Source organism: Mrakia frigida (genome assembly GCF_051309035.1).
Source record: "Mrakia frigida strain ATCC 22029 unplaced genomic scaffold BDY24scaffold_29, whole genome shotgun sequence".
Lineage (NCBI taxonomy): Eukaryota > Fungi > Basidiomycota > Tremellomycetes > Cystofilobasidiales > Mrakiaceae > Mrakia > Mrakia frigida.
Window position 1 is genome coordinate 147,919 of NW_027481252.1, and position 25,343 is coordinate 173,261.

The window sequence follows — 25,343 nt, forward strand, 5'->3', positions numbered from 1 at the left end:
ACACGAGTTGACCTTCGACTTCTTCCCTCTTCCTTCCCTCCTCGCTCCCATCCGTCCCTTATTTCCTTCTTCCTCGTGTGTTGTGGGCGGCGAGACTCCGAACGAACTGAAGGACTGCCGATGGCGGAGGAGACGAGCACGCTCGACGCGTCCAAATCGTGTTCGAGCACTCCCTTCTCTTGCTCTCTTAGTCCGTTTTGCACTAATCAGCATTGTCTCAAAGCTTGTTTGCTCGTATAGGGACCTCATCTGTCCCGTCCGTCCTAGAAGTCAACGGAAAGCCTCGAACCAAGTCTTGATTGACCACCCCTTGCTCATGGTTTAACCTGATACCCTGCAAGCTTGTCCCTCTTCTAGAAGCCCAACGACACGCAGTTTCGAGCTACGTACCCGTCCCAAAACCGATCAGGGCGAAGGGAAAGAGAGGGAGAGGCAAGAGCGACGACAACCTCGTCGTCGTCGCGACTCCGAGTTCGTTCAACGCTTCACTCTCCTTCTTTTTGGACTCTTTTCTCGCCGACAACCGAGATATTAGTTTGTTGTTAACAAGCCATGAAGATGTTCCGAGAAAAGAAGAAAAACAATCGAGTTCCTCCCGCCTGTCCAAAATCCACGACTTCCACTCCGAAAAAAACACACCAACGAAAGCTTCCCCACTCCGACCGAAGTCGCCTAGCTCTTCCCTCTCCTCCCTTAAGCGAAACGAAGAAGGAACGAAAAGTCAGCTTCAGGTTTCGAGACGAAGCAGAGCGAAGAAACACAGTGCGAGAGGCAAGAAGACGAGGGGTGGTGGGGTGGGTAGAAATCAGACGTGCAAGAGTTACATTTAGGTTCGATTCCTTGCGAGATGTCTTCAACCTAAACATCACTCTTCCCGTGAAGGTCGAGCGAGCCGTTGGAAGAGGGAGGTCCCGTATATCATCATTTTGGGTGGAGTGGTGGGTTTGTGGGGAGATGGGAGGAGGAGGGAGAGGAGAGAAGAAGACGGTTGGAGAGAAGGAGCGAGCCAACTAACCTTTATTCAAGAAAGAAGAGATGGAAACCAGGGAGACCAGAGACGAAGGTAGGAAGCAGAGGAGGTTGGGGATTTTATCGGGTCTTGAAGTACTGTTGGATCGAAAGGAAGAAAGCGAGGGAAGGGAGGTCAGCGATCTCGTTCGTTCTCCGCTCTCTCCCTCCTTCTTCCACCAACGCCCAAAAGAACCCTCAAAAAGACGAAGACAGAGCTGATACTCACGTCAAGAAGGACCTGGAGTCCGGCAGACTCCTGTCCGTACTCCTTGACGACGACGCACGAGCATCCGACGACCTTTCTGGGGTTTCCCTCTCGGTCGATCTTAGCAAGACCAGCCCAGGTTCCGAGAACCTTGGGGTCGGTGACCTTGATGAGGTTGACCTTGTGCTCAGCACCTGGAGGAGAGGAGAAAGAGAGGGAGCAGAACGGTCAGCTCGAGAAGGAAGGGAGGGGAGGGAGAGCGCAAAAAAAAAGAGGGTGGGGACGAACAGAGAGCCTCAATGAGCTTGATGTACTCAGCTGGAGGAAGGAGGAAAGACAGAAGAGGGAAGTCAGTACGGAGAAGGAGAGCATGGGATGTATGCGAGTAGAAGAAAAGTCGAAAAACGAACCCTCAGTGCAGGTCTCGACGAGAACGCAAAGGTGAGCGACTCCCTTGTCGAGGGCCTTAGCGGCCTCTCGGAGTCCTCGAGCGAGTCCATCGTGAACAAGGGCGTTCTGAAAAGATGACGAAGAAGAAGAGGGAGAGGAGGAGGTCAGTCTCGTAGTTCCCAGAACGAAGGAAAAGCAACGACGAAGGGAAAATGAGAAGAAGACTGACCTTGAGAACCTCCTGGAGAGCCTCCTCGACAGAGAGAGCTCCCTTGGGGGCCTCCTCAGCGACCTCGACCTCCTCGACGGTATCAACAACGGGTTCAGATCCAGCGTCAGCTAATCAAAACCATGGAGCAGAAGAAAGAAAAAAGGTAAGTTTCGATGATGGTGGTTGGAAGGAGGGAACGAAGAGAGAGAAAGAAGGGAAGGACGAACACATTGTTTCTAGTCTTCTTCCGCGGTGTTTTAGGGTAGGGACTGTCGAGATGAAAATTAGATGGTCAGAGAGGTGAGAAGCGTGGCTTTCGGATGAGCTGAAGAAGGGACGCACAAAAGGGAGGGGGATCGTGAAGAAAGAGTGTGGTTGAGAGGAACGTAAAAAGCTGAGCCAGCCCAAAGGTCAGTTTCGGAGTTTGAAATCGAGAGCAAGCCGCGGACCCTCTCCTCGCTCTCTCTCTCCTTCTCCTTCAACTCCAACCCCTCCCTTCCTTTTAAAACAGCAACGAGATGGACGATTTCTCTACGGACGACTTCTTGGCTAGGGAACGAGCTGCTCTCGGTGAGTCCTGGTTATATAAGAGGCCAGAGGACCGACGAGACTGACGCGCTCGCTTCTCCTCCCTTCCCTCCTCCTCCAGGTGGTGATGCCAACCTCTTCACCTCGAACGATGCTCCTTCTTCCTCCTTTGACCTCCCTTCCACAGACTTCCCAGAACTAGGAGGTGAGCCTACCTTTCCGTCCCTCCCAAATTGCCTTCTTCTCGTCGTAGAAACGGAGCGAGAGAAGGCGAACTCGTCCATCTCTCCAGATTCCTTGTTCTGACCTCTCTCTCTCCTCCCTCCTTCTCTCTTCTCTTTTCTACCAGACGACGACTCCTCCGCCATCCCCTCTCTCCCTCCAGCAACCACCAACGCCTCCTCCTCCTCTCCTACCTCTGCCGGTCCCGGTTTCCCTTCCATCGCTTCGCTCGCTCCTTCTGCTCCTTCTCGACAGGCCGAGGTGACCATCACAGGCGGTGACGAGGAGCTCGACAAGTTCGAATCAGAGTTCCCTGATGTAGCAGAGTTCATGCCGCAGGATATTCAGGTAAGCAGACTCTCTTCTCTGAATCGTTCCTTGAGCGTTTCTGGGCCGAGGGAAGGAGGGAGGAGGAGGAACGCGCACGCACGCACGGCTGCGATGGAGAGGTTGGAGGGAGGGGAAGTCGCTCGGAAGCAGATTTGGAGTCGATGCGAGTGTAGGGGAGGTGACTGGTGGTACGTTGGAGGTGTAGAGATGGACAGGGAGGGTTCCTGGCAGCGACGAATGAGCTCTCGAGCTTGGATCGAAGGCGCCAGCTCCGACGTCCTTCTTTCCCTCCCATCCTCGTCGATAGCATCCATCATTCAAGCACTTGTCAGCTCCAGCATCGAGCTCTACGCTCACTTCCATGCTCTTGAGGAGCAGCGGCGCTCTCGAAGAGTTCCTCGAGCTCGCTTCCCCTGCCCTTTCCTTCCAGCTCACACGCACCTCTCCCTCCTTCCTCCCTTCCTCCCTCCCTCTCCTCGATGCTGACTCTTTCTCACTCTTCTCTTCTTTTTTAGTCCACCCCCGCTCCCTCCTCCTTCCAATACGGACAATCTCCTTACGCAGCCGCCGCTCCTTCAGCTTCCACTCCTTCCTTCATGCAGCAGCAGGACGACGAGCCCGAATCGGAAGCCATCACGAGTTGGAAGGTCAAGCAGGCCGAGGAGATCAAGGCTAGGGATGAGAAGAGCAAGGTACGTTCGGGGTTCGGATTCGAGGAAGGAGAGGGGGAGCGTGGTGGTAAAGGGAGAGAGAGGGGAGGACAGGGGAGACGTGGGCTGATGGAGGGAGGGAGGAAGCTGGGTTCGAGGAGAGGCAGCTCGGGTTCTGCTTTACGGATGAGCTCGAGGGAGAACAGCTCTCGAATAGTACAGGAGGAGAGTGAACATCTTGACGTCTACCTCACACTACAGATGGAGGGCTCGAACTGCATCTCTCGACTTCAACGCGACCGACTTCGACCAGTCGACGCTGACCCTCTTCCTTCCTTCCTTTCTATTCCTTCAGGCCAAGCGAGAGGAAACCATCGTCAAAGCCGAGCAAGCCATCGACAAGTTCTACGAGGACTACAACGCCGGGAAGGAGAGGTCTATCAAGGAGAACAAGTGCGTTCCTCGTCCTTCCTTTCCTTTCCAGCTCGACTGACCCTTTTTGTTGTTGTTGTTTGTTGTTGATTGGTTGAAAGGGAGAACGAAGCCGCGTTCCTCGCCGACCTTTCTGCTTCGCTCTCGCAGGGAACGACCTGGGAGCGGATCGCGGATTTGGTGGGGTTGGAGAACTCTCGTTCGTACCGCTCTCTCTTCCGCTCTTTCCCCTCCCTCCAACTCTTCGAATCCCAAACTGACTTCTCTTTCGTTCTTGCTGTCGTTCAACGTTGCTCAGAATCCAAAACGCTCGCCCGGTCCACGCCTGGAGGATCGGACCTCGCGAGGATGAAGGAGGTGCTGCTGAGGTTGAAGAGGCAGGGGGAGAACGCGCCGGGGGCGAAGGGGTACTAGAGAAACCCAACCGACACCTACCCTTTCTCTCGGCCTTGCTTCGTCCTCTCTCGCTCTAAGGTATCTTGCGAAGGGACGACGACGAGGGAGACGGAGGGAGAGAGGGAAGGGGTGTCCTTTGTTTACGCGCGTTTCGTCTCTCTCTCTCTCTTTAGCCCTTTCTTTCCCTTTTTCGCTCCTTCTTCATGATCTTTATACCACACCTCTAGCTTCCTACCAACCCTCCAACTCCTCACACTTTGAGAAAAGAAAATTCAGAGAAATGACGACCGAGACTTCGAAAACGCCTCGACCTCGAGACGATCGGACCCTCCCTCAATCCCCGACCTCGACTCTCGTTCTCTTTTTCTGCTTCCCAACGTCGACGAGCCCTCTTCGCCCTTCCTCAACGGTCGTCTTGCTCGTGTGTGCGTGTGAAGGAGAGAAGCTTGGTGAGTGCTGGAGGAATAAGAGCGGAGGAGAGAGAGAGAGGGAGCAGCAAGGAGGGCAGGGGAGGGGAAGGAAGGAGTGAGAGCGAGGAGGGTTGGGACGATGGAGCTGAAGGGCTGAGCTGGTAGAAGGAGTGCACCCCGTAGAGACGCAAAGGGGTCCATCTTTCGACTCTTCGAGCGAGTAGACAAGTAGAAGTAGAGAGAGAAGCACAAAGGAAGAGAAGAATCGTCAGCTCCATGAACCAACATCCATCCAACCTCACCTCCTCCTCTCCTCTCCTTCCTTCCTGCAGAGCTGACCCCCTCCCTCTCCTCTCCTCTCCTCTCCTTCCTCCAGTTCCCATCAAAAATCCACCATGTCCTCCTCCTCCTCAACCTCCAAAAAATCCAAACCAACCCTCTGGCAAACGCTCACGCACTCGCCTTCGCAATCGTACCTCTCCTCCGCTCCTCCTCACCCTCGACAGAGAAGAGTCTCGACGACAACTTCTACTTTCTCTCCAAAGACTCCGTCCGTCTCGTCGTTCCATTCGGATTCGAATACCACTCCAACCAGCAACCAGACGCAATGGGTTCATCCGAGTTTGAGGAGGAGTATGGCAGCTGCTGGAGGAGCGCAGGAGAGGTTCGAGGTCGTGGAGGAGAGGAAGAAGAGTTCGAGTTCTAGGAGGAGGAGGACGAGGGAAGCCGTCGAGGAACAGCAGGACGGTTACCAGCAGCAGGAGCAACCTTCTTCCGACCTCGTTCATCCTCAGAGCGAGAGGCAGAGTCGAAGAGGAGGAGGAACGAACGAGGAGCTCAACCGAGGAGAAGGAAGCTCAACGGGTCGAACCGTTAGGGAGACTCGAGAACAACAACAACAACAACCCATCAACATCAACAACAGATCATCCCCTTCCCCCTCTTCTTCCTCCTACAACTACTCCAACCCTTCCTCCCCGCCCTTGGAACCACCCTCGCGCAACCACTCTCACTCCCGATCCAACTCGTTCTCCTCGTCCAACTCGGGCTCTCGCCTCAGGTTCGGATCTCCCTCGCTCGGAACAGTCGTCGAGGATACCTCCTCCTCTCCACCAGTAACAGTATCGGAACAGCAGCGTCGAGAACCAACCTACTTCAACTCGGCCTCGACGTCAACGTCAACGGGGAGAGGAGGTTGGAACACCTCTCCTTCAGCTCCTCCTCCTCCGCCGTCGTCGATTCCTCTCCCACCACCCCCACCACCTCAACAGCAGCAGCGGCAGTCTCGACGACGACCAGGACTTTCACCGAGCAGTACCCTCAACTACAATCCTCCAACCTCCACTTCGTCGTCGTCCTACAGCTCCCCCGAACAACAGCAGCAGCAGCAGGAGCAGCAGTTCGTCGCGTCGTCGTCCTCAGCACCCAGACAACCACCACCCCCTTCCTCCACAGCAGTCACCCTCGAAACCCTCACCCCTCCCGACTCCGAAGTCGGTCTAGGAATTCGAGTCCAGGAGAGCAGTCAAAGTCGACCTTTGGACGCCAGCAAAGTCGCTCTCAAACTCCTCGACGGGACGACGAGGAGGAGGAAATCGGTCGTTCCGGACGCGTCGTCAGAGTCAGAGGAGGACGACGTGTTTTATACGCCTAGGTCGTCGATGTACTCGATGAAGAGTTTCGCTACTGGAGTCGAGGACGACGACGAGGAGGAGGAAGAGGAGGAAGAGGAACGGAGGAGGGAGAAGGACGAGCAAGGATCGCCTCCTCAGAGCTCGACGCCGACGCTTACGCTGCAGCCTCCAACGCCTTTGGGGTTCCCTGCGTCGTCGAGGAGCTATGGGGATGGGGAGGAGGTGGAAGAGGGAGGGAGGGATCTGTTCGGAGAGGTTTCGTTCCATCCTGAGAGGGTGGAGAAGGTTGTTGGGAGGGAGAGAGAGAGGACGAGGAGTGGGTCGTCGTCCACCGAGAGTCGTCCGTCTCGCCCCACCACCTCCCGACGCGACCGAACGTCCACCTCGACCTCAACTTCGTCGTCGTCTTTCCTCCCCTCCCCTCTGTCCTACACCCACCTCGACGACGCTTACTCTGGACTCGCCTACGACGATCCTGAACCAGAACCTCTCCCTCCTCCTCGGTTCCCTTCGTCGTCCAACTCGAACTCCTCCTCAACTGGCTCCTCCTCGTCTTCGAGACCCGTTCAACCTACCACTCCTACCACCACCCTTCCTTCCAACAACGTCCTCCTCTCAACCAGCGGATCCTACCCTCAGCAACTCCAGCAGCAACAACCCTCTTCCAGGTCGTTCGTCCCTCCTCATCTGCGACCGTTCCCGAAACGACCAGGATCGATCGTGAGCAACGTTTCGACGAGTTCAAAGTACTCCCAAGCGAGCTATCGATCCGAGGTGGACGCTCCTCCGCCAATCATCATCCCCAACCCAGGCTTGAACTCGAACTCGAACTCGACTTCGAGACCGACCTCGTTGTTCTTCTCGCCCAGCCTCGTCGCCTCCCCAGGATCCCTCCTCTCCAACTCGTCTCTCACAGCTCCTTCGTCGCCCAACTCGCAGCAGCAGCAGCAGCAGTATCAAACTCCTTTCCTCCCCCGTCCAACGTCGGTCCTCCTCGATTCGTTCGAAGGGTCAACGAGGTACCCTTCGCTCGTCGCTTCGTCGTCCGCTCCGCCTTCCATCGCTCGAGGTCCTTCTCCGTCACCCTCGGACGCGAATGCGAGCAGGAAATCCGTGCTCTCCCTCGCTTCCTTCCAAGGCGCCGGTGGAGGGAATGAGGTCGGAGGGAAGAGTCGGAGAGCGAGTGAAGGGGAGGAGAAGAGGAGGAGGAAGGTTGGTAGTGAAGCAGCAGGGTTGTCGACGGTCAGCACGTACAGGATGCCTCAGGTGATGGGAGCCGCGGCTAGTTTGGGGGAGGGAGCGGGGAGTAGTTTGAGTGGGGGGAGGGGGTATTCGTGAGTTCGATTTCGAGAGCGAAGAGAGGGTTGCGATTTTTTTCGAGAGACGCGTCGGGTACTGATTTCTTCGTTCGTTCCTTCTTTCGTTTTCCCTATCCACAGCACCCTAACCCTCCCCTCCGGCTCCTACCGCCCTACCACCTCCCACACCACCAGCTCCCTTCTCTCCTCCCTCCTCTCGCCTTCCCGCCCCTTATCCGTCGTCGGTCTCCCAACGACCTCCCTCTCGACGCTCTCCCTCCTTTCCTCTCCTCCTCCCTTCACCACTTCCTCCTCAGCAACCCACCCACCCCTCTCCGTCTCCTACACCTCGCACACCCCTCCTCCAACGAAACTGCCTTCCTCCTCCGTCCTCGTTCGCGTCTGGGCCATCGCTCTCGATTCGCACGACGCGTGGGCGGCGAGAAGGGCAGAGAAGGGAGCCGTCGTAGGGAGGAGTTGGGTTGGGAAGGTGGTAGAGTGCGGGGAGAACGCTGGAGGGAAAGGGTTCGGGAAAGGGGATTGGGTTTATGGATTGGTGAACGCGGGAGGAGGAGGCGGAGCGGCAAAGGAGTTTCTGGTCGTGGACAGGAGAGCGTTGGCGGCGTGTTCGGCTCCGAGTGGATTTGGGTCGGACGGGAACGGAAGCGGGAACGGGAACGACGAGTGGATGACGTTGGAGGATCTAGCTAGTTTGCCATTGTTGGGCGTGACGGCTCATCGATCGGTCGGCGGAGTTCAAAGAGGTTCCCGAGCGCTCGTTTTGCTCGGAGGAGGAGGAGGAGAAGGAGCAGGGAGTGATTGGGGAGTAGGCATCCTAGCAGCTCAGGAGCTGTTGAGCAAAGGCGTTCTGGTCTCGATTCAGGTGGTGGAGGAGTGGGGGGAGGAGTGGGTCAGGGAGGCGGTCGTTGGTCAGGAGGAGGAGAAGAAGAGGAGAGGGTTGGACGTGAAGGTTGGAGAGCCGATGGAGGTGGTGAATGGGGAGCAGGAGGGGAGGTTCGAGTTCGTGTTGGATTGCGTGGGGGGGAGGAGGGTTTACGAGTCGAGTAGGAGGGTTTTGAAGAGTGGAGGAGTGTGAGTCTTTTGGGTCGTTGCTTCGTTCGTTTCGTCGCGTCGATTTTTCGGAAGCTGACTGACTGACTCTCTTCCTTCCTTCGTTCCTTCGCTTTTTCATCGTTTCGTTTCGTTTCCCAGATTCACCTCGACCAAAACCGACACCACCACCACCACCACCACCACCGCCACCCACTCCCACCCAACCTCCTCCTCCTCCACGAAACCCTCCTCCTCCTTCCTCTCCCTCCGCCTCCCCCTCGGCCGTCTCCAAAAAGACAAAAAGGACAAGAAGAAACAACTCACCTCCCTCGTCCTCCCGCCCTCCGGCTCCGGTCCTCCCGTCGACTCGCTCGGAGAAGACGTCAGGGACATCCTCGAGTGGATCGCAGCCACGAAACCTTACCGGCCGGTGAGGGTGGGCAAGGTGGTGCCGTTCGAGAGAGGAGGGGAGGCGTTTGAGGTGCTGGGTGGGAGGGAAGGAGGGGGAAGGAGGAGGTATGCGTGTGAGGAGGAGGTGTGGGGGGTTAGGTTGGTTGGTTGAGAGGGAGAGGGAGGGTTATCTAGGGAGATGGTGTTTTTTGGGGGGGGGTTCGGGACTTTGTTATGTGCTTTCGCCTTTTTAGTAGTAGTTTTTGTGCTTGCTTTTTGCTTAACGGCCGATTGTTTTTTTTTTCCCTCTCTCTCTCTCGTTCCTCGTACTTTGTAACTTTGTAACTCGTTTCTTGGGCTGGTGCTGGTGCTGGGATTTCAATAGATAGATTCATTGTGCTGCTCTGCTGCCCTCTGGATAATCCAGTCGAAGAAGGCGGAGGAGGAGAGAACGAGAACGGAGAACGCGGCGGGGACGCGTCTTCGTTCGTTCGTTCGTAGCTTCGGGTTTTTTCCCTCCTCAGCGTCGGCCGAGGCTCCAGAGGGGATAGGGAGCACAACAAGGATAAGTAGGGACAGACGAATGGTGTTTTTGATTGTATGTATGGAAAGCTTGAGCATCGGAGGAAAGGGAAAGGAAAGGGAAAGGAAAAGGAAAAGGAAAAACGCGTCCTCGCTTTATCGCAGCCTGACGAGTACTGCTGTTTCGGCGCGTCGGTCCTTCGTTTCGTTTGGCGAAGGTGTTAAGACATATAGAGACCGGATTGGCATGCGGTAGATGACGGGGAGAGAGCTCGTGGATTCGTTGGAGGGACGAAGATCGAGAGGACGAGACGAGACGAGACGAGACGAGATCTTCTCTTGCAGCGCCCGTTGAGCGATCTGGGAAAAGCTGCGTGGTCGGATTCTAGACTCGAATAATAATAATAAAAGCGACCCCTGTCTATCACTCAGACTGAAAAAGAGTTGAAAGAAAACCTTTGAAATCGCTCTCAAAACGAGTCGAAACGCGCCTCCTTCTCCGAGTTGACGTTGACCTCAAACGTCGACCTCAACGTTCCTTCCTTCCCTCCCTCCCTTCTTCCCTCCCTCCCATCCACTCTCTCGGGATGGTTTCACCGTCAGGCTCCCTCCCCAAAGCGGATATCCTCACTACGGTCCTTCTGGAATCTGCTGTTCCTTCGTCGAACCCTCAGATCTTTCAGCGTTCTCCAGACGGCCAGTTCCTCGCGGTCACCTCCAAGATCATCTCCATCACCGTTCGTTCTCCTCTCCCCCCTCCTCTCTCTCTCCTTCCCTCTCTCTCTCGCATCCACCAAGCTGACCTCTCCTCTTCGCTTCAGACTCCCCAACCTTTCTTCGCCTCTTCTGCCGTCGTAGGAGGAGGACTAGCCGGACCGATCCGTCAAACGTACCTCTCCGCCTGGTCAGCTTACGGCCACGGTCGTCCTCGTCCTCCAACGGAAGGAGCAGCAGCAGAGAAGGAGGAAACGGAAGGAGGAGCACTGGATCCGATGCCTTCCTTCACTACCAAGATCAAGCTGCCTCCTCCAGGGGAGTTCATCGAGTGGGTAGAGCATTCCACAGGTCAGTCTAGTGTTTGAGCTCGAGCTTTAAACGCTTCTCCTTCTCGTTTTCGAGAGGGCGGGAAATCCCCTGAGCTGATCGAATGATTTGGGTTGGTTGGATGGGTAATGTAGATGATCGAGTGATCAATCTGGGAGGACAGTTCCATCAGACTGAGATCTTGTGGAGAGGAGCTTGCTGGTCTCCTTCGGGAGCGAGCTCGTTGGGAGGGTGAGCTCGAACTTCTCCTTCCTTTTTTTTCTTTTCCTTTTCCGTTCTCCCCGCGTCCGTTCTTTCGAGACAAAAGCTGATCCTTTTTCTCTTTCTACCTGAAAAATAGATGCGTCCTTGCAGCTGTCAACTCCAACCTCGAAGCCTACATCTACGCTCCTTCCAAGGATCCTCTGACGGGAGAATGGGTTCAGGTGAGCTCGACTCGACCTCTTTCCCTTCCCTCCCTCCCTCCCTCCCTCCGTCCCTTCCGTCTCGGTCGACGCGACTGACTCCCTTCCTCTTTTTTTTTGGCCCATTCTGACAAGGTCGACTACCTCACTGAGAAGCTGCTCAAAGTCACCGATTTCCCTGAAGGACGAGAACAGAACCGATCGGAGCTGGCTTCGTGGGAAGGGATGGATCAGTGGAACGTTCAGAGGGTGATGGATTGTCAGGTGCTCTGTGAGTTTCAAAGTTCCCTCTTCCTTGAACAAAGCTCCTTGCTGATCGTTTGGGTTGGGTGTTGGGATAGGCATGGCTTGGTCTCCTCAGGTCAGCGGAGGGAAACTCTCAGGTCGAAGTCTGCTCGCTCTCGGACACAAGGCTGGGTCGATTACGTTCTGGTCGTGAGTCTTCTCTTCTCTACAGTCTCGCAGAACGGCGCTTACCATTCTTTCGCCGCAACGTTACAGAATCGGAGCGGATCAGAAGATGACCTGCCTTCACAAGGCTCGACTCGGAGACCGATTCATCTCGTCCCTTGCCTTTAGCGACTGGAACTACACCTCGCCCACGACAGGTACGTCCTTTTCTCTCTTCCGATACGACCCCATTCTAACTCTTCTCTCTCGAAACAGCTTCCGTTCCTCTCGTCTACACCACTCCTTCCGGCGTCACCACCCTTCTCCGAATCTCCCTCGACGCGTCCGACTCGTCGACCCTCTCCCTCGACGAAGGAACCGTCCTTCGTCCAGCCGACAACCGTCCGCTCACGAGTCTCGCGTGGGCTCCGTCGGATCGACAGCTTCTCGTTTATACTCAACCTGGAAAGGTCACGATCTGGAGTCCGAGCGTCGAGGAAGGGAAACGAGGTTGGGAGGGAGAGCGAACGGTGTTGCTGGCAAAGATGGGAGACTGGGTAGGGTGTTCGAAGCTTTCTGGATGTGCTGGTAAGTCTAGAGTCTCTCTGCTCCTGCTCCTTTCTGCCCGGAGAGTTCGACGAGGCCGACGAGCTGAGTTTTTCTGATGCGTCTTTCGACTCATTCTCTCTTTCGACCAGCTATCAACTCCTACACCTCAACCTCCGTCGTCCTCACCCTCATCGACGGAACCTTCCACCTCATCGAAGCCCTCGATACTCCCGAACCTAGCTACAACATCGCCGTCTCGAGGTACCTCTCCAACACCGCTCGAGCCGCTTTCGAAGACGTCGAGAGCAATCGAGTCAAGATGACTTTGGTCAGGACCGCGATGTCTGAGACGACGATGAGGTGTTCGGGAGCGATCTACCTTGGAAGAGGACTTTGGAGTTGGCTTCATCAGTGAGTTTCGGCTCGAACTTCGACGATTCCAACCCGTGCTGATCGTTTTCTTCGTGCGACTGACTCGACTCTTACCTTCCTTCCTTTCAAGACCCGTCGCTTCCCACGACATCAGCTACCTCATCCCTTCAGGCCAAAGCTCAACCATCGTCACCGCTGAAATTGCCACTCACAGTCAACCTCAACGAGCTACGCAACTCAAGGAGATCCGAGAAGCTCTGGATTCCATCACCAACAGTTCGTTCCGTCTTCCCCTCCTCTCCTCTTTCGACGCGTTCCGTTCCGTTCCTAACCTTCCCCCTCTTCGTCGTTCCCTAGACTTCGACATCTCCACTCCCGCTCTCCTCGCACCCTTCTTCGCTACCTTCATGTCCAATCTCCCAGCCTCAGCAACCAGCTTCAAACTCCTCAGCCCTCACCTCCTTCGAGCCGTTCGTCAACTGCCTTCGACGGAAACGGATCTTCCCTCCGTGATGTCCCAGAGCGAGTGCCCGGAGAAGCTGAAGGACGTTAAAGCTTGGTTTGCCAAGGGGCTGAAGGAGGATCTGTGGGAGAGAGCCAGTTTGGTGAAGCTGAGGGTGAGGTATGCGCTCGCGAGGTACCTTTCGGTGAGTGTGTTTGAGCGGAGACGGCGTCGGTCGTCGTTTTTCCTTTTTGTTCGTTTCTTTTTCGTCTCGAGTCTTTCTTCGAAGCTGACTATCTCGTGATTGTTCCTTCTTTGGACTGGATTGGGTTTGGTAGACGTTCGAAGGTCCTCAGCAAGAAGAGTTCGCCGCTCAGAGCCAGCTCCTCTCGCGTCTCGTCGTCACGGAATCCCTCGGAATCATCCTCGATTGGGCAAACAAGACGAAGGAGTTCATCACTGGAGGTTCGTTTTCTTCGTATCTTTTCTCCTTTCTATCGTTCTTCTCCTCTTCTACTTGCTCCCTCCTCTTCGTTCCTCGTCCTCCCGCCGAACTGACTCTGCCTCTTTCCGTTCCCTCTCCCTTTCCTCCTCGAACAGCCAACGATCTCTCCTACCTCACCCTCCTCATTCACGCCCTTCTTTCCCTCTACCTTCGACCTTCACTTCCCTCTTCCACCGCCCTCCCGTCCCAACCGTCGGCCTCCTCCCTCATCACTCTCAGCAACAAAGCAGGAAAAGCCTTCGACCTGGCTCTTCACTTCGATCCTCCTCTCGCCATCGCTGTGGATCCAGAAGAACTCGAAGAACTCATTCAGCACGCGACGATTCCACCACCCCAACTTGCTTCGACAGCAACGGGAGGAGGAGGGATGGAAGAGGATCAGGAAGAGGAAGAAGCTCCGGTGGTGGTAGGCTGGGAGGCAGCGAGGCAAGGCTTGGGGAGTTGGTTAGGTGGCGGTGGAGGAGAGGTGTTCGAGAGCTGTCCTGGGTGCGAGGAAGAGGTGAGGTTGGAGGAGTTGGAGGTGGGGGTTTGTAAGGAGGAGCATGTTTTCGGTGAGTCTCTCCTCTCCTCTCGACTCTCTCTTTGTTCGAGAACTCTGCTTTTCTACCGATTGGTTCGTAAACTCTACGCGATGCTAAACTTTCGGTGTTTTTTCTCTTCGTTTTCTTTCTCGCAGACCGTTGCTCCCTCACCCTCTCCGTCATCTCCGCACCTCAAAGTCGGAAATGCCTGACGTGTGCGAGACCTGCGTTGCTGCCGAAGTCGTTCCCGGTGAAGCTCAAGTCTAGGAAGTCGGAGAAGAGGAAGTCGGAGGATCAGGAGGAGGACGAGGACGAGGAGGGGGAGGGGGAGGATAGGGATGTTGAGATGGTTGCGGTTGAGGAAGAGGAGGAGGAGGAGGAGGGAGAGGGAGCAGGGAAGGATTGGTTGAGGGATGCGGTTTTGGAGGTTGGGAAGGTTTGCTTGTACTGCGGAGGGAGGTTTGCGTTGGCTATGTGATTGTATTATGTTTTGCTGGTAGAGAGGGAAGGAGAGAAAGAAGAGGGGAGGGAGAGGAGGAGAGGACGAGAGAAGAGCGACGCGGCGTCGAGTTCGAGGTTCAGCCTCACCTTCCCTGCGTCCGTTTTGATCCGTTTTTTTTTCAGCGACTTTGGATTTCTCAAGAGACATGCACAGAACTGGTGTCCTTTTCGAAAGTCTCTTCAGAGTACATGAGATCGACGTCTTCGAGAACGTCCCGCAGTTTTACGATTTTTGACCCTCAACCTCAACCTCCCCCCTTCGAAACTTCAAGACCTTGCCCTTTCCCTTTCTCCCTCGTAACCCTCAAGACACTACCAACATGGCTCCCGTTAAAACTGGTATCCGATACGGACTCAACTCTGGACGAGTTGTTGCCCAAATCCCCAAGTCTGTCAAGCCCTCGCAGAGGAAGGGAATCCAGAGCCACAAGACCCAGGTCGTCAGGTCCGTCATCCGTGAGGTTCGTACCACCTTCCCTCGGATGATTGTCCAAAAGGGATTAGCAGGAGGTGGGAGAGGAAGGGAAGGTTGTTTAGGAGGGGGAGAAACTTTGATCGTGGAGGAAGATGGGAGAGGTGGGAAGGTCGAGAGAAGGGAAGGAGAAGGGGAGGAGCGAAGAGGAGGAATCCGTCGAAACGAAGCTGACCTTCTCGTACCTCGTTATTATCGCCTTTTTTTCTTCTTCTGCTGCTGGTCGTTGGGGTGTACAGGTTGCCGGATTCTCTCCTTACGAGAAGAGGGTCATGGAGTTGCTCAGGAACTCCAAGGACAAGAAGGCCAGGAAGCTCACCAAGAAGAGAGTGCGTTTTGACCTTTCCCTTTCCTCCCTCCCCTCCTTCCTTCGATCCACCCATCCATGCTTGAGCTTCGAGAGCTGACCTTGCCCTTCTCGTCTTTCTTCCCTGCCTCTTCTTCTCCCTTCTGTCTCCCTCCTCCTCACCTCGCCGTCTTCTTCCTCGTCCCACCTCAACTCCCTTCTTCGCTCCTCGTCAAACCTCATCACCGAACCTCAACCAACCTCAACCAATTTCCTTCTCCTCTTCTCACGTCGGCCACCACTACCCACCTCCTCCTCGCAACTCCTCCTCCTCTCACCACCACCACCAATCCAACCCAACCCGTCAAACCAACCCTCCTCTCGCCGTTCCTTTCCAACACCAACCCTCTCCCTTCTCCGACCTCACCTCACCTCACCTCACTTCACCTCACGTCAACCCTCCTTCCTCACCTCGCTCAGCTCGGTACCCTCCTCCGATCCAAGCGAAAGCTCGAGGAGCTCACCAACGTCATCCAGGAGTCGCGACGAGCCGGTCACTAAACGTTGTTCCCTCGACGTTTAGCTTTTGGGACTGGTGGGTTGGATGGAGACGAGTTTATGCTCTATGGTCTTTCGGAACGATAACGTTGTGTGCTGGATGGGGAAAGAGAGAGCTGGAGGGACGAGCGGAAGAACGAGTGTCGAGTTGGGTAAGATGCGAGAAGGCAGAGAGGGAGGGAAGGGGTGAGAGATGTGAGCTTGGACGACTCGTCGACGACGACGGTCCTTCTCCTTCTCCTTTCGACCCGCCTCCCCACCACGAATGAGCTTGAGCGAGGCTCAATCCTCTCGCATACGTCTCGAGGATCGTCTTGGGTCTTTTGAGTGAGAGTCGAGCTCGAGCGAACTCCAAGAAACCGACGTCCACGAAGCTTGAACTCGAACGAAGAGATCAGCCTTGCTTCTCTCTCCCAACGCCTGCTCTATCTACTCTGCTATCTCTGCCTCTCTGCGAGTCTCGCCTCTCTCTTCGAACCAGGGTGTCGGCAGTTCATCTCGCGAGTTGCGTTCGTCTCTTTCTTCACCGAACCCTCGACGGGAGTCTCGTTCTTCAAGGCGCAAAGGCAGAGAAAGCGGATCAGAGAGTCATAGGTATCGATTGGATTCCCGTCGTTGATGTAGGGTTTCGAAAGTTTTGAGGATCTGGAGCGAGAGGAGGGGAGTGGAAAGGAAGAAACGAGAGAATGGACGCGTCGATGATCAGCGTTTCGAGAGAGAGAGAGAGGGAGGACGGAAGGATGGGAGGATGGCACGTACCCTATGTACGGATCGGGCATCACGGGGAAGGCGTTGAAATTCTGTGCTGATTCCTGCGGGGAGGGGGTAGACCTGAGCCTGAGGAGGGGCAAGACGAAGAGAGGTCAAGAACGAGAAGGCGAGAAGAAAGAAGGGAGGAACGAGCAGGCGACGCACGGATCGAGGGCTTGCTGCGAGGAAGGAAAGTAGTGGATCGGCGGTAATAAAGAAGGTCTGCGTAGGGAAAGGGTGTGAGCTTTGAGGTATCGAGAAGACTTGTGGGAGAGGAAAGCAAAGAAAAGAAGACTCACGACGACGCGACGACAACACAACCGAGAGGCGATTCACCGTCCCTTCCTGACAGACCGTCGACGTGCTTATGAGAGCGAAGCAAAGATAATTTGAAGGAGTACAGGATATGATCGCGTGTTGAAGAAGGTTACTGACGAGATCAGAGCTGAAGGAAAAGGCGGAAAACGAGTCAGCTTGTTTGCACGTTGCTCGACGAAGTTGTGAGCACCACTTTCCTCCCGTTCGCGCAACTTCTCGTTCCTTACAGACTGACCTCTGTTTCTCTGACGTCGTTTCCTCAACAGCTGGACTCCCATCGCAACGGAGCTCTCGAAACGAGGAGTCGAGATCCTCCATCACCTCTGAGTCGAGTTCGGCCTTCTGTCTTTTCGCTCTCTCTCTCTTCTCTCTGAGCTTCCCCTCTTCGAGCACCGTAACTAACACACGTTCTTCTTTCTTCGCATCAGCTCCGCACCTTTTAGATCCTCGTAATCTGCGCAACGAGCAACTCTGAATCGGTTCGACCGCGACGTCGCGTCGGTCGGTTCGTCCTCTTTCCCTTCCTCTCCTTTACTCCAAGACCCCGATTGACGAATTCTCGGTCCATCATTCGCAGTTTTTGCATCTCTATACTCTAGTTCGAAGGACTCTTATTTTAGTTTGATCGATGGAACTGAAGACCGGAAGATCGATTCGAGGAACACGGCGAGGGAAAGCTGAGAGTCGCCTTCTTCAATAAAAATCTTCACCTCGAATTCCAAACTCCCTACTAGGACGTGGGACCTTCGAGAGCATTCAAACTCATGAACCCATCATGCCAAAAATCTTCCCTGACGACGGCCTCTTCCTCCCTTCCTCTCTCTCTCCTCCTCCTTCTCCTCTCCCCGCAACCATCTCGTCGGCCCCTTCTTCTTCCCTTCCCCCAAAAGACGAGATAAGATCTCAACCGACCCATCCACGCTCTCTCTGACTCTCTCTCTTCATCTCCCAACCATGCCTTTCCCTGTTAGTATTCCCTCTTCTTTCCCTTCTCTAGAAGAATGCAAAGGGAAACGAACCGGACTCCTCTCGACCGACCCCAAGCTGACCTTCCTTCGCCTCCCAGTGGGAAGCCACGATCCCCTTCATAGCCCTCATGGGCTTCCTTCAACTCTCGGGTCAGGTCTTGGACGTCACCCAGAGGGCTGATAATCTCGGGAAGGTGAGTCTTGAACAAAGAACAGGGAGGAGGAGAGAGAGAGATGGGAGGAGGGCTCGGAGGAAGGCGGATCGAAGCTGAACCCCGTAGCTCTTCTGCTTTTGGATGGTTTTGGTTTGGTTTTAGGCCAAGAGGATGTTCCTGGATGATTTCGAGGTTGGGATGATGGAGAGGGATAGGAGATTGACGGGACACAAGAGAGGGCAGAGAGTGAGTTCAAGTCGTGCCCGTTCAGCCTCGTCCGCCGCATGCTCTCCTTCTTCTTCTTCTTCTTCTTCCCTCGTTTCTTCCGTCTCTCGTTCGTCCAAAGAACTCGTCTCAAGACCTCATCTATCAACCCAAAACACTCCATCGGCTCTCACTCCTCCTCTTTCCACCCATGCTCTCCTTCTCTTCCCCGCGCTGACCCTCCCTCCTCTCCTCTCTCTCTCTCTCAGGACGACCCCAACCCGCCAGCCTGGTTCGCAACCAACAAGGTTCTTGCGACCGTGGAAGCAAAGAGCGGACGACCAGGTCAGAAACCTTCCTGGGCGGACATCAAGTCCCAGTACTGGGATCAGAGGTACTGGTGAGCGAGGTCCAGGAGAGGAGGAGGAGGAGGAGGCAGGAGCTGAGAAGGAGGGACGGAGGAGAGGTTCTGGTTGGTTTGGTTTCTCGTTTGCTTTCGGTTTCACGACGAGTTTGTTTGAGGGCACGATGTTTTTGTTGAGGGGGTGGACCGAGAGAGAGAGAGAGAGAGAGAGAGGCGAACGTGTTTCGACGCCTTGAGGATCGCGACCCGTCTTGGTTCGTCAAACTGGCATGCGAGGGAAGGTAGAGGGGAGAGAGCTACGTTCTCGAGCCAGTCCTCGGGTCTAGGTTTTCTAGAGAAAATCAGAAAGACTGCTCTCAGGACGAGAAAGGAGAAAGGAGAGAGCCAAAAGAGAGATCAACCAAAACAATTTGTTCGTTCTTCGCCCTCCTCAGCTCAATCAATCCCAAGGATGGATTCTTCCTCGACGAGACTCTTCAGATCAGGATTTCAAAGATCAGTCGACTGACACCACGACGAGTCTTGCTCCTGTGATGAAGAAGAAGGAGGAAGAGGGGAAGGTCAGGGCGAGACGCGTCGCGTCGGGCAAGAGAGAGAGGACCAACCTGGGAAGGCCTCGAGTGGACGAGGACGAGGACCTGCTTCAGGATAGAAGTAAAAATGGTCTAAAATTTCTAAAGATAAACGACAAGGGGTCAGTATCGAGAAAAGAGATGGGAAAGAGGAAAGAAAGAAGAGATTAAGCTCACTGACCTCGCGTCGCCGCCGCCTCTCCTTCGTTCAACCTCTTGGACTGATCATCTTCTCAGCTCCGCTGAAAGAATCAGCCAAACCTATCAAGATTCCAAAGGGGAGGACAAAGTGTCTCCCAACCGGCCTTGATCCGATGGGGATCCTTCTGACGAAGAGAGCGAGACGAGCGACGTCCAACCGCTAAGGTGACCCCTTCTGAGCTTTCAGCAGGTTCGAGAGAGCTAATCGGACGTCGAACGTAGTCGAGAATGTCTACGAGACTATCTAAGGGAAGCTGTGTGGTTGATGGAACGAGGGAGAGGGGAGGGGGAGAGCGAAGGAGGGGCGAGGGTCAGCCTTCGAGCGAGAAGAGACGAAAGAAAAAGACCTTGTAGGGACCTACTGCTCAACCGTAGCCCTTTTTGCGAGCCAGGAATTTCGTTATGTCTCTCATAGAGACGAAAAGCAGCTTGAAAGAAATCCGAGCCTTAAAGAAGGTGGAAGGCGAGAGTCAAGCCCTGGGAAAAGTCACCTGGGCGAAATTGGGCGAGTTGGGCAGAATTAGGGCCCGAACGGGCTCAGGAAAGCCCAGATTGGGCTGGACGAACGCCGGGTACTTCACCTCTCACTTTGGGCAGTTCTGGGCTTTCTTCGGCCCAACGCACGCCCATCTGCCCAAAACCTGAGCCAAATTCACGCCCAAATCGGGCCCCTTATCCAACACTTTCCCAAACCATCCCATCTGAGCTCGAATTGGGCCCATCTAGGGCCCAGCTTTGGGCCAGCTCGGGCCCTGCAACGGGCAGCTCTCCCGCTCCTTCCTCCCCTCCTTCCTCTCCTCCTTTCCTCCCTCCATGTCTTTCTTCAAGACAAGGGAAGAACATTCGATCCTCCGTCTAGCAATCTAAATACCCGAGGCGACTAGCTACTCTTCGATTCGACTCGTTAACTCACTCTATGACCCGAAAACGAGACCCTCCTCCCCTTCTCCCGCTTCGACCATCTCCCTCTCCCTCTCTCGCTAGAAGTCAAGCCCAGTGACCGCATTCAGAGTATTGAGAGTTCGAGAGGTTGGTAGGCACCTCCGAGCCGTCCGTGGCACCGAGTCTAGGTCCCAGAGGTGATCCTGTGGGGAGCAGAGGGGAACGAAAGCAAGCAAACGGAAGCGTCAGGCAAAGGTTGACGAAGTCTTCCGAAAGGCAGAACGGAAACAAAAATAAGAAGCAAGGATCTCACCTGGTCTAAGAGAAGCAGGTGTAAAAGCCAGCTAGAGCCGATGCATTGAAGAAGGACGGAGAAGGGCGCGTCAGGAGAGTCGAATCGGGGAACTCGAAGTCGAAGCAACAACTCACCTGGAGCGTCGAGACGAGAACGTTGTCCTCAGAAAAGGAGCGAGTCTAGCCTAGAGGCTAGAGACCGATCGCAGGGTTTTCAAAAAATTCAAAGCGAAAGGAAGTCAGCAAATCTGTGACGAGAAGGAGAAGCTGATGTCGCCAGCGAGAAGGAAAGGACGAACCTCGTAGACGAGCAGAGGGCCCGATTCGTTGGCTTCGAAGACCCTGTTCGACGAGCTGGTACAAGGAGAAGGTGAGAGAAGGGGTGTAGATGTCAGTGAGACCTTCCTGGCTGTTGAGAACAAAGAAGATCATTTCTCTCCCTCGCCTTCGTCCTCTCCTCCCGTCCTTCCTCCGTTCCATCTCCTGCTCCTTCCTTCCTCCCCGTATCCCATCCACCCACAAATCACTCGAAACCCAAACTACACGCAGACTAACCATCGCCAGAAGGAACTCACAAGGTCCGTACTAGCAAAGGGCACCAGGCAACCACTCGAGAGCAAGCGGAGGGAAGGGAAGGAAGGTGGTCGAGTGCCGAACCGGGTAGATCGTCGCAGGTGCCAGAAGAAAGTTTTCGGAGCATCCAAGGTCTCAGGTCTAGCCTAGGGATGCATAGAGATCGGTGAGAGGATCACGGGGGAGGGTTTCGGAGAGGTCGTGGGATCGTGGACTGTCGAAGTTTGGGGAGAAGGAGGAAGGAGCGGGCGAAGGGCGAAATCGTCAAGAGCTGTCGTCGTCAAGTCAACCAGATCTTCTTCTGGCCTTCGAACCAGATCAACAGACACCAGCTCATCAAATCGAAGGTAATGTGGGAAGCGAAGGTCGTTATAAAGATACAAGTGAAGACAAACAGCAGCAAAAAGCGAACGACCCGAAGGGGAGAGACAAAGGAGGGGAGCTCGACAGACGCGACGGCATTTCTGGCGAACGAAGAGAGAGACGCGAGTCAGCAGAGCGAACGAAAGGAGAAGATTATGGAGATGCAACTCACAAGCGATGGCTTCATGTTCCAATCTCTTCTGTTCCTCTTGGATCCTAGCGAGCAACTCCTTCTTGTTCCCAGAGGTCGGTAGTTTCATTTCCGTGCACATCGCTTTGAGTTTGGGGACCGTGAGTACGTTGGGCTTCGGTTTTGGGCGAGGAACGGATGGGGAACAATCTGGTACCCAAGAGAGACACAAAGGTCAGCGAGAGGAACGAAAAAAAGGCGAAACAAGGGAAAAGGGGACGAACCACGACTCGACGCAGCGCTCGTCCTCTTCTTCCCCTTCTCTCCCTCCCTCTTCTTTCCCTCTGCCTTCTCCTTCCCCTTCCCGCTCACATCCTCAACCGGCTCCTCCTCTTCCTCCTCCTCCTTTTCCAGACCTCCCAACGAGTCCTCGACCGCTCGGCTCACCGAGTCCGACGCACCGACTCCAGCGACTCCTCCCTTTCCAACACTCCCTTTCCCAACTACTCCAGGAACAGAACTCAAAGTAGATCCATCGTCCTCGGTACGCTGCTGGTGGTGTTGCTGTCATTGGTGCTGCTGCTGCTGATCGTTCCCTCCTTGGTTTGGTTGAGAGATCGAGCGGCTGGACGGGCTCGAAGGATTCGAAAGTTGGGAGTTGGAGTTGGAGGTGGAGGCGGAGCGATCTTGGGTTGAAGCTGCCTTGGGTTTCTCAGAGGGAGCACCAGAGGAAGAGGATGCGGTGGCGACGAAGGGAGGAGTTTTCTCGTCGATCCTCTTCAACATTTCGAACTACTACGACGTGTCTGCCCTTCCGGACTTCGAGGACTCGGTCGATGAAGACAATCAAGATCCCACCCCTCGCCTCTCGGTCTTGCATCCTCAAATCCCAGGATTCTTCCTCCTCCACCCTCGCCAGGGAAACGTCGAGCTCGTCGACGACGACCAGCGACGCGTCTTCAACGACTTCCTCCTCCGAAACGGCCTCGAGCTTACCAGGAAACCTACTCGGTTTGGACGAGCTCAACTGTCGACGAAGGTTGTGGTCCGAAGCAGCTGCGTGGAGGGAGGTGCTCGGTTTGATAAGGACGGGTTCAACGCTGGGAAGTCGTCGAAAGGAGGAGGGAGGGGAGAAACGCGTGCCGCTCGATTCGCTCAGGTGAGTCCCTTCCCTCCCCTCCCAGAAGTTCTTCTTGACTTAAAGCTGATTCAAAAACCTCCTTTGATCTCTGTCCAGGCCTGGGATGCTCCCTCTGGTTCCACCGTCCTCGTCGAGGTCCTCTCCTTCCTCGAACTCCCCGTCCGAGGACTTCAGCACCCGAGACTGGTCGCCCTCGTCTCTCAGGCGCCGGAGCTGCACGATGTGGAGAACACCTACCTCGCTTTCGATCGAATGGGGAAGTGGGAGTTGAAGATCATTGGGGTGGAGCAGTTTCAGACGGTGGTGGGTCTCGTAAAGATGGGCGGAAAGACGAAGGGTTTGACAGCTATACAGAGAACGCACGACTTGGTTACGACCCCTTTTACGTTGATAGATAATTGGATCTGATTCTTTTACGATTTTGATGAACTGTACGAGCCTGACCCTTTCTATCGGCGCCCTTTCTTCCTTCCTTCCAGCTTCCTCGACGCGTCTTTCCTTTCCTGACCTGCTGGGCACAGTTGGCCCAATTTGGGCCATTTGGGCTTTTCTTCAGCCCATTTGGGCAGGGACGAAAACGAGTGTCATCAATTTGGGCTTCCTTGGGCCCGCTGCAACCCAAACTCTGCCCTCCTTGCCCACTTTCGCCCAGGTGACTTTTCCAAGGGAGTCAAGAAGGGAAACGACTCTGCTCTCCTTCCATCTCCCAAACTCACCATGGCCTTCGCTTCCCTCAAAACCGTCCTGGATATCTTCCCTCTTCATCAGTACAGCCAACCTTCATCCCCTTACAGACTTCCCGTATCCACGAAACCAACTCTTTGGGTACGATCCTCCTCCCTCTTCAAAGCTCGCAAAGAGCGAGGTGAGCTCATGAAGCTGACCTTCCCTTCCTTCCTTCCTTTCTTCGCTGCAGATTGGACCAGCTCTTGGAGAGGAAGTCTCTCCTTCTTACCCTTGGGCATCTTCGGATCCTCGCTCTTTTCGGTACCAGCTCCTGCTGCTGCTAGCTGGCGTTGAGTATGACTCGAAGGATTGGGAGAACGAGGAGGCAGCGCCAGAAGGTGAGCTCGACGTTTTCATTCCCTTCCTTTCCTTTCGTTGTCGTCGGATCGAGATACGTCCTTCTCGGGTTGTGCTGACCATCGGTTTCGTACTCTCTAGGTACCCTTCCTGCTGTGGTACTCCCTTCTGGGAAGCTCGTTCCTCTTTCAGGCGTGAGGACTTGGTTGGACCGCGAGCATCCCTTCTACCCTTCAAGCGCACCGTTCGTCCCTTTCGCTCGTCGTTTTGAAGCCGCATCGCCCTTGCTGACCTTTGAAACTCCTCCTCAGACACCACGGATACCCTTCTCAAGCACTCGAATCTCAAGCCCGAGCTTTCGGCCGTCTAGTCGAGGACAAACTCTCCCTCGCCATCGTTCGTCTCCCTCCCTCTCCCCCTCCCCTCCCTCTTCTCTTCCCGCCCTCGTCGGTTCCCGACAACCCTTTACTGATCATCGGCCGCGCCTTTCGATGTCATCACTCGATCCTTCTAAACAGATCGCCTCCGATCCAACTCCCGCGAACCTCCTCCGTCTCACTCCTCTCCTCTCCAACCCACCACCTCTCCTCGCTGGCTTCGCCTCGCCCTTCCCCTCTCTCTCCACCTCCACCCTTCGTCGGTTCGACCTCGACTCCTACAAAAGACAAGGAGTGGAAGCTATCAAAGCTCTGGCGGTGAGGCTGAAGGAGGATCACGACGGACGAGGCTGGTTCTTGGGTTGCTCGTGAGTTCGATGCTCCCTCCTCCTCGACGCGTCCCTCCTTCTTTTTCTCTTCTCTCCGACCTTCGAACGAGCTCTCGACTAACCTACCTCTTTCTTTTCTCTCGTTTTGGTCTTTCTTTGCATTCTCACAGCAAACCAACTCCCCTCGACTGCCTGATCGTCTCCCACCTCTTTGTCGCTCTCAACGCGTTGAACCCGGCCAACCCTCTTCGTCGAGCCATCGAGGCCGACAAGGTGCTGAAGGACTACGTGGAGAGGTTGCTGAAGAAGCTCTCTCCTTCTTTAGGAGAGGACCAGCAGGAGGAGAAGTCGTAGATCTTACTTTTCGTTTGAAGACGATCGAAATGAAACAACCCTCCCTCCTCCCACAACTCGCTCGTGATTCTCGTCGAGGAGAAGATAGCTAGCATCCAAGAAAGCGCGAAACCGTAGTAGATGAGATAAGGATCGGTTCCGTTCCGAGAGGTGTACGAAGAGACGACTAGTATGTAACACAAGCTTGAAGCTTTGACTCCTCCGAGCGCGAATGGTTTCGAAAGGTCTGGACGCAGAAGAGAGTCGTACAATCGTCGTGAAGAGATGATAAGTTGTACTCGAGGGAGACGTTGTACCAGAGGAGTTCAGTTGCTGGGCAAAGGATGATGAGAGTGAAGAAGAGAGACGTCTCGTCAACGTCTGAGCTGATTCTGGAAGATAGGCTTCCGACGAGGAAGGAGATCGAGAAACAGATAATCAGGGAGACTCACCTAAGATCCGTTGTTCACATATTCTGATCCAGACCTTCAGTTCCTCGAGCGTCCACGACCCTGAGACTTCAGGCGCAAGGTCCTCCGGCTCCTCCGTTATCGAATGCCTCTGAATCCATTCCAAACCCTCCAGGGTATCCTTCATCCCTTCCTGAATGACGTTCGAGTCTACGATGATGTTCCTGTTC

The 25,343-nt window shown here is 55.0% G+C and overlaps 7 protein-coding genes across 7 annotated transcripts; 6 read left to right on the top strand and 1 right to left on the bottom strand.

Moving 5' to 3' along the window:
• Positions 1 to 673: 673 nt before the first annotated feature.
• Positions 674 to 2,176, bottom strand: RPS12 (40S ribosomal protein eS12 RPS12). The gene is made up of 6 exons (XM_076637925.1): positions 2,045 to 2,176; positions 1,836 to 1,945; positions 1,627 to 1,732; positions 1,505 to 1,534; positions 1,238 to 1,410; positions 674 to 1,107 (listed from the first exon to the last, which is right to left on the bottom strand). Exons 1-6 carry the CDS (start codon positions 2,046 to 2,048, stop codon positions 1,090 to 1,092), a joined length of 441 nt encoding a protein of 146 aa, XP_076494089.1. The 5' UTR covers positions 2,049 to 2,176; the 3' UTR covers positions 674 to 1,089.
• Positions 2,177 to 2,264: 88 nt separating this feature from the next.
• CLC1 (clathrin light chain CLC1) lies at positions 2,265 to 4,595 on the top strand. Its single transcript, XM_076641639.1, has 7 exons — positions 2,265 to 2,387; positions 2,467 to 2,550; positions 2,695 to 2,915; positions 3,413 to 3,589; positions 3,903 to 4,000; positions 4,081 to 4,178; positions 4,278 to 4,595. Exons 1-7 carry the CDS (start codon positions 2,336 to 2,338, stop codon positions 4,391 to 4,393), a joined length of 846 nt encoding a protein of 281 aa, XP_076494090.1. The 5' UTR covers positions 2,265 to 2,335; the 3' UTR covers positions 4,394 to 4,595.
• A 1,841-nt stretch (positions 4,596 to 6,436) lies between these two features.
• BDY24DRAFT_398077 (uncharacterized protein) lies at positions 6,437 to 9,570 on the top strand. Its single transcript, XM_076641640.1, has 3 exons — positions 6,437 to 7,753; positions 7,859 to 8,809; positions 8,930 to 9,570. Exons 1-3 carry the CDS (start codon positions 6,447 to 6,449, stop codon positions 9,330 to 9,332), a joined length of 2,661 nt encoding a protein of 886 aa, XP_076494091.1. The 5' UTR covers positions 6,437 to 6,446; the 3' UTR covers positions 9,333 to 9,570.
• A 626-nt stretch (positions 9,571 to 10,196) lies between these two features.
• BDY24DRAFT_443614 (uncharacterized protein) lies at positions 10,197 to 14,564 on the top strand. The gene is made up of 14 exons (XM_076644780.1): positions 10,197 to 10,419; positions 10,504 to 10,747; positions 10,861 to 10,957; positions 11,067 to 11,151; positions 11,266 to 11,401; positions 11,472 to 11,565; positions 11,632 to 11,738; positions 11,797 to 12,108; positions 12,219 to 12,480; positions 12,572 to 12,717; positions 12,799 to 13,088; positions 13,222 to 13,348; positions 13,484 to 13,939; positions 14,065 to 14,564. Exons 1-14 carry the CDS (start codon positions 10,270 to 10,272, stop codon positions 14,385 to 14,387), a joined length of 2,829 nt encoding a protein of 942 aa, XP_076494092.1. The 5' UTR covers positions 10,197 to 10,269; the 3' UTR covers positions 14,388 to 14,564.
• Positions 14,565 to 14,571: 7 nt separating this feature from the next.
• Positions 14,572 to 15,810, top strand: BDY24DRAFT_398082 (ribosomal protein L36e). Its single transcript, XM_076641641.1, has 3 exons — positions 14,572 to 14,871; positions 15,122 to 15,211; positions 15,649 to 15,810. Exons 1-3 carry the CDS (start codon positions 14,731 to 14,733, stop codon positions 15,727 to 15,729), a joined length of 312 nt encoding a protein of 103 aa, XP_076494093.1. The 5' UTR covers positions 14,572 to 14,730; the 3' UTR covers positions 15,730 to 15,810.
• A 1,832-nt stretch (positions 15,811 to 17,642) lies between these two features.
• On the top strand, positions 17,643 to 18,746 carry BDY24DRAFT_398086 (NADH dehydrogenase [ubiquinone] 1 alpha subcomplex subunit 1). The gene is made up of 4 exons (XM_076641642.1): positions 17,643 to 17,760; positions 17,861 to 17,956; positions 18,080 to 18,163; positions 18,391 to 18,746. The coding sequence occupies exons 1-4, from the start codon at positions 17,749 to 17,751 to the stop codon at positions 18,523 to 18,525; spliced, it is 327 nt and encodes a 108-aa protein (XP_076494094.1). The 5' UTR covers positions 17,643 to 17,748; the 3' UTR covers positions 18,526 to 18,746.
• A 4,386-nt stretch (positions 18,747 to 23,132) lies between these two features.
• Positions 23,133 to 24,780, top strand: BDY24DRAFT_150898 (glutathione S-transferase family protein). Its single transcript, XM_076636128.1, has 6 exons — positions 23,133 to 23,466; positions 23,558 to 23,705; positions 23,806 to 23,908; positions 23,976 to 24,060; positions 24,183 to 24,409; positions 24,541 to 24,780. The coding sequence occupies exons 1-6, from the start codon at positions 23,359 to 23,361 to the stop codon at positions 24,722 to 24,724; spliced, it is 855 nt and encodes a 284-aa protein (XP_076494095.1). The 5' UTR covers positions 23,133 to 23,358; the 3' UTR covers positions 24,725 to 24,780.
• Positions 24,781 to 25,343: the final 563 nt, after the last annotated feature.

Bases quoted from the DNA above. Each gene is read 5' to 3' on its own strand.
- RPS12 (XM_076637925.1), bottom strand. The intron at 1,535-1,626 runs GTTCGTTTTTCG...TCCTTCCTCCAG, and splicing joins CGTCGAGACCTGCACTGAGG to CTGAGTACATCAAGCTCATT. The intron at 1,411-1,504 runs GTTCGTCCCCAC...CCTCTCCTCCAG, and splicing joins CAAGCTCATTGAGGCTCTCT to GTGCTGAGCACAAGGTCAAC.
- CLC1 (XM_076641639.1), top strand. From the start codon at position 2,336: ATGGACGATTTCTCTACGGACGACTTCTTGGCTAGGGAACGAGCTGCT. The intron at 3,590-3,902 runs GTACGTTCGGGG...CTATTCCTTCAG, and splicing joins CTAGGGATGAGAAGAGCAAG to GCCAAGCGAGAGGAAACCAT. The intron at 4,001-4,080 runs GTGCGTTCCTCG...ATTGGTTGAAAG, and splicing joins AGGTCTATCAAGGAGAACAA to GGAGAACGAAGCCGCGTTCC.
- BDY24DRAFT_398077 (XM_076641640.1), top strand. From the start codon at position 6,447: ATGTACTCGATGAAGAGTTTCGCTACTGGAGTCGAGGACGACGACGAG. The intron at 7,754-7,858 runs GTGAGTTCGATT...CCCTATCCACAG, and splicing joins AGTGGGGGGAGGGGGTATTC to CACCCTAACCCTCCCCTCCG. The intron at 8,810-8,929 runs GTGAGTCTTTTG...TTCGTTTCCCAG, and splicing joins GTTTTGAAGAGTGGAGGAGT to ATTCACCTCGACCAAAACCG.
- BDY24DRAFT_443614 (XM_076644780.1), top strand. From the start codon at position 10,270: ATGGTTTCACCGTCAGGCTCCCTCCCCAAAGCGGATATCCTCACTACG. The intron at 10,958-11,066 runs GTGAGCTCGAAC...CCTGAAAAATAG, and splicing joins GGAGCGAGCTCGTTGGGAGG to ATGCGTCCTTGCAGCTGTCA. The intron at 11,152-11,265 runs GTGAGCTCGACT...CATTCTGACAAG, and splicing joins TGACGGGAGAATGGGTTCAG to GTCGACTACCTCACTGAGAA.
- BDY24DRAFT_398082 (XM_076641641.1), top strand. From the start codon at position 14,731: ATGGCTCCCGTTAAAACTGGTATCCGATACGGACTCAACTCTGGACGA. The intron at 14,872-15,121 runs GTTCGTACCACC...TGGGGTGTACAG, and splicing joins TCAGGTCCGTCATCCGTGAG to GTTGCCGGATTCTCTCCTTA. The intron at 15,212-15,648 runs GTGCGTTTTGAC...CACCTCGCTCAG, and splicing joins GGAAGCTCACCAAGAAGAGA to CTCGGTACCCTCCTCCGATC.
- BDY24DRAFT_398086 (XM_076641642.1), top strand. The intron at 17,957-18,079 runs GTGAGTCTTGAA...GTTTGGTTTTAG, and splicing joins GGGCTGATAATCTCGGGAAG to GCCAAGAGGATGTTCCTGGA. The intron at 18,164-18,390 runs GTGAGTTCAAGT...TCTCTCTCTCAG, and splicing joins GACACAAGAGAGGGCAGAGA to GACGACCCCAACCCGCCAGC.
- BDY24DRAFT_150898 (XM_076636128.1), top strand. From the start codon at position 23,359: ATGGCCTTCGCTTCCCTCAAAACCGTCCTGGATATCTTCCCTCTTCAT. The intron at 23,909-23,975 runs GTTCGTCCCTTT...ACTCCTCCTCAG, and splicing joins TTCTACCCTTCAAGCGCACC to ACACCACGGATACCCTTCTC. The intron at 24,061-24,182 runs GTTCGTCTCCCT...CCTTCTAAACAG, and splicing joins ACAAACTCTCCCTCGCCATC to ATCGCCTCCGATCCAACTCC.